General features: G+C 32.4%; 1 protein-coding gene across 1 annotated transcript in view; it reads right to left on the reverse strand.

Moving 5' to 3' along the window:
- DMD (dystrophin) overlaps positions 1 to 10,127 on the reverse strand; it is a 2,517,447-nt gene that overhangs the window by 2,136,637 nt on the left and 370,683 nt on the right. The window contains exon 2 of the mRNA XM_012638704.1: positions 9,455 to 9,516. Coding sequence (XP_012494158.1) covers positions 9,455 to 9,516 — 62 coding nt within the window. The remainder of the gene's footprint in view (positions 1 to 9,454; positions 9,517 to 10,127) is intronic.

Here is a 10,127-nt window from a genome sequence, read left to right on the forward strand (position 1 = left end):
ATTATATATACACCAGATATCTATATCAATTAGATATGTATTTTTAAGTCTTGTAACAGTAAAAGACTCTTTTAAGATTTAATAGATAACATAAATAGGTACAAATTGAGTATCCCGAATCCAAAAATCCAAAATCCAAAACTTTTTGAGTGCCAATGGAATACTCAACGGAAAGGTTCAACAAAGCATTTTGGATTTCAGATGTCCAGCTTTGGGATGCTCAGCCAGTAAATATAATGCAAATATTCCAAAATCTAAAAAAAAAAAAAAATCTGAAATGTGAAACACTTCGAGTTCCAAACATTTTGAATAAGATATACTTGACCTGTATCTGATTGGTAGATTTTGAGTCTTTTAATACCAACCCAATTAGATTATTGAGTAAAGTCCCCACAAGATAGACCCCAACTTAAATCAAGTATTGTGCAGTGATCCTCAACTGGGAAAAGGGAAACATCGTTCCCCCTTGAGGGTTCAAAAATTCCTCAGCAGGGTTTCCTTAAACATTCTCTACTATAGACCTGATTATGTAATTGACATTCTAGGGCTGTGGCTCTCAAAATGTGGTTCTTGGGCAAGCAGAATCAGCATCACCTGATAATTTGTTACAAATCTAAATACCTCCCGTCTAAGTACTAACCAGGCCTGACCAAATTAAGAAAAAAATCAAACAACCTCTTTTAAAGTGGGCAAAGGACATGAACAGAAACTTTTCAAAAGAAGACAGAGCTCAGTATCTCTAACTATCAGGTAAATGCAAATCAAAACCACAACGAGATATCACTTAACTCCAGTGAGAATGGCTTTTATCAAAATGTCCCCAAACAACAAATGTTGGCCTGGATGCAGAGAGATAGGAATACTCATACACTGCTGCTGGGACTGCAAACTAGTACAACCTCTGTGGAAAGTAGTATGGAGATACCTCAAACAACTAAAAGTAGGACTACCATTTGATCCAGCAATCCCACTACTGGGGTTTTTCCCAAAGGAAAAAAAGTCATCCCATAAAAAAGACATCTGCACTCAAATGTTTACAGCAGCACAATTCACAATTGTAAAGATGTGGAAACAACCCAAGTGCCCATCAGTACATGAGTGGATTGATAAAATATGGTATATGTATACCACAGAGTGCTACTCAGCCATAAAAATCAATGATGAGCTAACACCTCTTGTATTATCCCGGATTGAGCTGGAGCCCCTTCTTTGAAGTGAAGTATCACAGGAATGGAAAAACAAATACCACATGTGCTCACTATTAAACTGGAACTAATTGATCAACACTTATGTGCATGTATGGTAGTGACATTCATTGGATGTTGGGCAGGTGGGAGGGTGGAAGAGGGGATGGATATATTCACACCTAATTGTTGCAATGCACAGTGTCTGGGGGATGGACATGCTTGAAGCTCTGACTCAGGCGGTGCAAAGGCAATATATGTAACCAAAGTGTTTTTACCCCCGTAATATTCTGAAATTAAAAAAAAAAAGAAAAAGAAATCCAAATTCCTGGGTCCCACCCTAGACCTATGAAATCAGAAACTCTGGCTGTGTGTCCCAACAATCCATGATTTAACACTTTCTAGGTGATTCCGATGCATTGTGCTGCTTGACTCTGAGAAGTGTGTATGTGGTATCAAACATCCCTAAAAAAATGGCAACCCACTTGCTTTTTGATTTTTTCGTCCATATGTCTATTCCACAAATGTAAAGTGTACACTTCAGGTTCAATTTTTCAAGAAGGATTAGTGGTGGTATTGCAGTCTAATTATTCTATCCTTGTTTATTGTTTCAGGACTTCACAGTTTCCAACCAGAATTTGAATATTAACGTGATTAAACTGATATCCTATTGTTGGCAACAAGCCCCACTATGATATAATTATTCAGAAATGGTATTGTGTCCCCTTGCACAACCTCTTTTCTTCACTCCTATAGATCTCCTTGGCCACTATCCATCTGACAAGTCAAACTTCTACAATCATTCCACAATTTTGCATGCAATCCATGCTGCCTTCATCTCTCTTGAAATTGTCTCTGCATGGACAAAACCATATTCAATGTCACCTTCTTTTAAAAAGCTGTCTTCCTCTCCAAACAATTATTCATTCTTCCTTCTATGTTGCCACAACACTTCTATTATATTAAAGGTCATATCTCATTTTAATTATTTGTTAATGTAATCATTTCCTTTCTCAAATATTAATCTCTTAGAGAGGAAAAACCATGTTGTATTGTGCTTTCATCAGTGTATGATATGATGCCTGACAAATAATTGGCATTTAATAAATATTTATTAAATGCTGAGAGGTTATTTTCACCATATATTTCACACATATTTCTGGTGAGTTGGTACCACAATGTCAACTATTCTTTCCAAAATTAAAATAAATCACTAAAGTCACTATGTGTTGATTTTCCAAAAAGCTAGGTAGGGCTCTAAGATAAAATGAATCAAATAAATAATGTATTGGCCCATCGGCTATAGAGAATCATTTTTTGCTAGCAACTATCATGCTAATTGGTAATTGTTTACATTTGTAAGCTAAATATACTTGCTACTGAGACCACCCCATACAATATAGGTATAGCAATCAACAATTCCAATTTTCTCATAAGATATTTCAGAACATAGTAAATTAGAGAGCAAAACATGTGTACCTTCTAAAACTAGCTAGGATTATCAAGATCTTAGTAACAGTGGGTTCATAAAGAACAGCATATTCCTAAGAAAGATCTGCACTGCAAACAGGAAATTATTTGTTTTTTATTGAAAACAGTGAAACATATCACAATTCAATTTAAGTTTTACTAAATGATATTCTTTGTTACTTGGGTACTTTGCAAACATTGATTTCAGAAAAATATTCAAAGGGATAGTTCTCTGTGGACTAAACCATTTAGCATAATCATCTTGATTCCAAATAAAGACCCATCATTCTACAAGTCATCTTAACACCAAGTGTAGATCTGAGGGAATCCACATTCCCATAAAGCAATGTTTTGTATTTCTCAAAAATTATTTTAAACTAATATTCAAATTATCACTCACAGACAATAATTTGTTTTTGATTAGTAGAAATAAAAGGAATATTAGTAAATAAAAATATTCAGTTTAGATGATTATAAGAAAAAGTAGATTACTTCACTCACCAAAACCTGGCATGTAATAATATTAGCATTTAATATAAACACAGTCCTTGACTTAACATTTTTTGACTTTACAATGGTGTGAAAGTAATAGACATTCAATAGGAACTATACTTTGCGTACCTGTACAACCGTTCTGTTTTTCACTTTCAATACAGTATTCAATAAATTTTATGAGTTATTCAACCCTTTATTATAAAGTAGGCTTTGTGTTAGATAATTTTGCCCAACTTTAGGCTAATGTTACATTTTCTGAGTATGTTTAAGGCAGGATAGGCTAAGCTATGATGTTCTTAAAGTTAGGTGTATTAAATGCATTTTCAACTTACGACATTTTCAAGTTATGATGGCTTTATTGGGATTTAACCTCATCAAAACTGGAGAAGCATATGTATTAGAAATCATTCAGAAAGAATTAACTAAAAAAACTTCCCAAACAATGGTTGCATTTGGAGTTTACTAAACCCTTGAAGGTGGGATAAAGCAAACAATGGTTGCGTTTGGGGGTTACTAAACATTCAAAGACGGGTTAAAGCCTCTGTTAGTATTACGAATATTTAATACCTTTTAGTTTCAAGTCTTCAATGACCCCCAAATCCCTCCCTACTTCTCATAGGACTTATCAATTTTGTGATACATCCCAAGAAAAATGCAATGTTTGGTAGGTGGAATAGTTGTTGCCACCATAACAGATATGGAAATATCATGGGTTTTATAGTCAAGTTTCTTGGGTTCTAGCTTTATCTGTTCAATTTACTTTGAGCAAGCCACCTAAACTCTCATTTTACTCTTCTTGAATATTTATCTCATTAGGTCATTAGAGCAATTAAACATAAAACTATAACTCTTAATTGCCTTATTAATATGAGGGTATACAGAAACAAAAAGTTCTCAATTGTCACTATTTCTGAAATGAAGATTTCTATAGTTTCCTGTACCAATATTTATCCTTCCAGAAAAACTGTACCAAATAATTCAAGTGTTACCAAAGCCATGTAAAGGCTGCTCATCACCATCCAGAGACATATTTCACTGTCCTTCATCTTCTCTAGTGATCTAGTTGTCCCTGATACCAAATAACAAAAAGAAACAGGAAGCCAAGGGAATAGGGGTCAGTTTGTATCTATGGAGAACCTTCCATGGCACGACAGTTCTGCTCTATTACTTCTGTTAAAGCAGGCACCTTGTATAATAGTTCTATACAAATTTGTTAGTTACATATAAATTTAGAATTAACTTATACAAAGGAAAGGTACATATATATTGTTACCTCTTTCACTGAAATAATGTTTTGCTACTTTGTTCCAGTATCTTACTTTCACAAAATGAAAAATTTAAACTCACTTTAAATATATAACATGATCACTGTGTATGTGTTTGTGTGTGTGTGTGTATGTGCGTGCTTATAGAGGACATGGATTGGCATAGAGAGTGTAGCAGCATAACCCATAAATACATGTTCTGTTCTCCCTGTTTGATGCCAAAAAGATAGCCTAAACCATGTTCTAGAATGAAATGAGCAGGCATCCAGAAGAAAATCACCCATCTAAAATTTTAGTTCTGAAAATCTAGGTTCATATACATGATTGATAAAAGGTTCCAATTGAACAGGAATATGTGGGTTAAGTTTCAGGAGAATGGGGATGTGGGATCGGTCAGACTAAAGAGAGTTTTAATAAGCTTCGTCAAACACAGGGAAAGGACTGTAATTGTGGATGCCAACATGCTACTCTGCCACAGAGCTTGCAGATGGTGTGTTATGACATCCCAGTTAAATGGCTATAGAGGCCAGATACCAAGCACACAGTTTTCTGCCATCAGCAAAACCCTCTGTTCCCAAGCAAGGCAATGCATTGTGGACAAGCTGCCCTTTGTGTATTCATGTTCACTTGGCCTTTAGGTATATAAGCTGTGACCAGAATGGATTGATAATGAGGACATTCTTTTGCAGTATTTTAAACCCTACCTGGCCCTTGGGAATGGAAGTGGAAAGAAGATGAAGAATGCAAAATGTTACTGTGATTGAATTTCTTAATAGTCAGACTGTTGGAGGTACTAGTTGCTGTAGGAACAGAATTATCCAATTTAGAAAAACAAAGAAATAGGGCTCATTACAAACTAAGTTGTGGAATTAAAATTCATGTTTGTTTCAATAGCATTATGAAATTATGGAGTTAGGAACATGATGATTATAACTTAAATGTCATGTTCTCAAGAAGACCAGATGACAAGATGGAAAATAGAGATAAATAGAAAGGAGATACTCAGTAGATAAATTGCATAAATGTATGACTCCTTCTATTCAAAATAATATATTACAATGACAAAATGGCACTATTTTATATGTTTTACTGTTTATAATGCCCTTTTAATATACGTTTTTTTACAAGTAGGCATAGACATATAAGAAAAATAAGACTCGAAAAATTTGAATTTTATGTTTACTTTTCTTTCCACAATAAAGTAAGGATATAATGTTTCCATTAAGGTGCAGAGTCGTGTAAAGAATCCTGGTTGGCAGACTCACAATTTTACTGTTAATTTGCACTATATCATGCTCATCATACTGACTAGAAGGTAAATCCTGAAGAATTCTTGGGAAAAGTATGTCACATAATTTTATTCTATCTCATGATATTGTTGTGGTGAGAGGGTGAGTCCTGGGTTTTTAATGTGGACATATAGGTTGTAGCAATGAATATATAAATGTCCTATCACATCGTGGGCTCCTGTGAAGCACAGACAAAACTAATTACACATTTTTACTTCATTTAAGTATAAACCTTCATACTATGTTGGGAAAAATCAGACAGAAGAGTGGAGTTATAGTATGGAAACAATGATAATCACTAAATCCAGTGTAGGATCAAAATCCTCATATAACTCATTGGGAGATGGGTTATTGATATCTTGTAATTAATCTAGTAGTATATATTTTTCCCATAGGTTTTTTTTCCTCAAACACAAACATCAAGTGCAAGTTACATGACAAAATTGTTTTTTGTCATGATTTCAAAATTGTACTTTCTGTTAATAACTGTGTCAATGAGCAAAATTTTTATATTGCGAATTTTATTTATCATACAATAAACATTAGCCTTTTTAAGGATGTAGCATATCTACAAATTGCATGGAAAGAATATTTACCTCGAATTAATCTTATCTAGAAATGGCTTTGTGTTTATGTGGAGATAAATATTGTTTGCTTATCTGTATAGAATAGATGTGATACATCACATTCTAGTAGAAATTTTTGGAATTGAAGGTTAATAGAAGACTTATTTTAAAAAGATATAGGGCTTATTTTATAAAGATACTAGGAAAGTAAAAGAACACTTGGATTTACTGTAAAGACACATTTGGCCTCAAAAGACACCAAAACCATAAGGGTATATTTAATCACATTTTTTTCCTTAAAATATCCCTTCTGTAGCTTTACAAAATAAAAAGAAACTACTTTGTTATCTTTCTATAATTTACAAATATTATAGAAATGTGTGCATATGCCTCACTGATACACCTTTTAACTCATATTCATTTTTAATGTTATGTATATGTGTGTCTGAATCTAATTTACCACACAACAGATGATAATTTTTCATTGTCTTTTCTATCTCTTTTTTAAGTATTCTTCACATATTTTTCCATCCAGAATTTTTCTTCTTTTTCTAAAGTTGGCATAGATTTAATGATCTGTATTATTCACCAAATGTATTTATTATATTTATTTAGTGCACTAGTAATGAATATTGAGGTAACAAAGAAAATACACATTCCTACCTTCAACGGATGCCCATTTTAGAGCTTTCTACCAGATTCCCTCTAGCCCAGAGTATTGCTTGCTCAGACCACCTATACATAGCCCACTCAGTTCTACTCCATTTAGCAATTCGCTAACATCTCCCATGAGACTGTACAGGTTTCGCAAGATTATGATTCCACTTGAACTAATTTTGTGTATCCTATAGGCCTAGAATTCTGCTGAAAGCCATGTACTGATGCAATAATTAACTGCCAAATATATCACAATTATGTTTATCTTTTGGTATTACACCAAGTGGTATAAAGTGAATCAACTAGCTTTCTCTTAATTCTCATTATCTTCAAAAATGTCTAAAAATAATATAGTAACTTACCTGAAGTTTTGACAGAAAAAAATAATATGAACATTATACTTCCAGGTTCTTCAAATGAAAAGAAAACATCCACACAAAGATACATTTCACATTTAAATAAGTATTTCCTCTGTCTTTATAAATATTTATTTACATTATTGATACCTAGAATATGCCTGATAATGGATATCTATATTCAAAAGAATGGTGACTTTCCTAATTCAATTATAACAGGTATGGGGATAATATTTATAATATACACGAAATATATGGGGGTTGAAGTAGAGGGTGAAAATACTTGGAGAAAAAGTTATTGTACCCACATATGTGATTATTCTATAGCGTTTAAATTATAAGCACTCATAAGGACAGGAAATAATATATCTAATTATTCTAAGGCAGTGTTAACAATGAGGTCATGGAAGGTAGGATATGAAGCTTTGGTATGTATATTAGGTAAGTTGTGATAAATGATACTTGAGGATATCAACGTATAGAGAGTGAAGATCTATTTAGATTCGTAGGAATGAGGATACACAGTGTCATATTTACATACATTATAAAAATGACCCATTGGTTTTATTCAAAGATTCAGAGTATTGTTACATTTATTATTTCAGAAAATATCTTTACAATTCTGATTTTTCTGTATGTTTGACAACTTATCTATTGTCTGTTTCAAAATTTTAATTTGAAACACGGACTTGGTGGGGGGGGAACCAAGGGCAACACACGTAACCTAAACATCTGTACCCCCATAATATGCTGAAATAAAAAAAAAAAAATAAAAAAAAAAAAATCTATGAAGCCAGTAGATACAGCAAAAAAACCATATACATTCATCATGTAAATATTCTGAGAATTATGAATTTCTATGCTAAATATTTTTGTTTACTTTTTATATTGTTTTATATTTGTGTTGCTATATTTTATTCTTTATTTTTTATTTGTACCTCATTTAGTTAAAACTAAATTGAAGATTTCAAAATTATATGTTTCAGTTTATGTTTATTGCTTAAAGTACTGTGATAAAAATTTATTAATTATTAATTCAGCAAGTAAACAAAAATGAAATTTTATTAGTGAAATCTCAGTAACTTATACTAAAGAGTACCTGGCAAAGTTCTGCTATCAAAAAATACAAAGAATGGATGATACTCTAAAACTTTCTGTGATAGCAAAGGGAACACTTTTGAAACTGTATCTCCTCATGGACTGTTTTGGAATCTCTTACCAAGATTTTTATAAAATGAGACAGATCCGTGGAGAGAATAACACATATATATTAAGAGTATCAGGAATTGTGCTAGGAATTTTCAAGCTTTGAGTATAGAGACTATATTTTATTAGCTTTATATTCCCATTATCTGGATTGGATGATCAAGTTGGTGCATTCTCTCTCTCTCTCTCTGTCCATACATACACATACACAAACACACATACACATGATAAAAAGATAAAACTGACTCACAAAAAATAATTATTTGATTTTCCCAAATCCTGAATGATTAAATGTAAATCCAAGTCTTTCTTTCCTTGAAATCCAAACAAACTTCCTTATATTGCAGTCCTAATGCTAGTTTTCAAGATAGGAATATCTTACTCTGTGTTCATATATAATTATCTAGAGTTGTGCTACCAATTATGAGTTGAGTTGTGTTTACAAAATAAATATTATTAAGAATATGGAGTGATGCCTCCAGAAGAAGAAGATGAATTTGTCATCTTAAATTATTTGAAATATGCTCTAAGATATTGTGGCTGAATAGATCCAATGCAGTTATATTAGTTTTTATTGAACTTGCTAAAAAGGAAGAAAGACAGAAGGTAATTTTCACACTAATAAAAGTCCCTCATATCTTCTTCTAATATATGACATATACTACATACTTGACGGAAGATTGCTGTTACAATCCTCTGATGACTCATGTCATCAAAGAAATTCATATTATCAAGAAGAACTAAAGGTATACATTTTATAAAATTAAATAATTGCTCTTTACCATATATTTTGCTAGTTATTCCTCAATTAAAATTCAGCATAATATTCTCACATTTGCACAGCTAAAATAAAATGACAGTAATAAAAAATAGTATAGACATTTGAAACACACAGGTACATGGTCCATTTTAAAAATTTTACAACTTATACTACATCTTAAAAAAGAAGTAATAAACAATTCATACCTTAGAAAATTGTGCATTTATCCATTTTGTGAATGTTTTCTTTTGAACATCTTCTCTTTCATCTAAAATGAAAAAAGAGAGAAAGTAATTTTAAATATAATTCATAGTTTATGATAAAAATATAATTTATTATGTGTTGGTGTTATTTTATATTTAGTATTTAATTCATTAATAAATGAAATCAAACATGAGAGATATTGTTATTGGGAATCCAAACTAAAATTATATCTGAAAATAAATAATATGGTCAAGCCTACAGTCATTGAAATAGTATATGAAGACTTTACAGAATGATAGTCTCATCTGAATAAATGGAATAGTATTTATTCTCTTGCAATAAATAGATACTGTAGTATAATTAAAAGAAACTATTGGCCAGGCGTGGTGGCTCATGCCTATAATCCTAGCACTCTGGGAGGTTGAGGCGAGTGGATCGTTTAAGCTCAGGAGTTCGAGACCGGCCTGAGCAAGAGCGAAATGCCCATCTCTACTAAAAATAGAAAAATTAGCTGGGAGTGGCTAATTTTTCACATGCCTAAAGTCCCAGCTACTCGTGAGGCTGAGGTAGGAAGATCAGTTTAGCCCAGGAGTTTGAGGTTGCTGTGAGCTAGGCTGAAGCCAGGGCACTCTAGCCCAGGCAACAGAGTGAGACACTATCTCAAAAAAAAAAAAA

Source organism: Propithecus coquereli, unplaced genomic scaffold, assembly GCF_000956105.1.
Source record: "Propithecus coquereli isolate 6110/MARCELLA unplaced genomic scaffold, Pcoq_1.0 Scaffold132, whole genome shotgun sequence".
Taxonomy (NCBI): domain Eukaryota; kingdom Metazoa; phylum Chordata; class Mammalia; order Primates; family Indriidae; genus Propithecus; species Propithecus coquereli.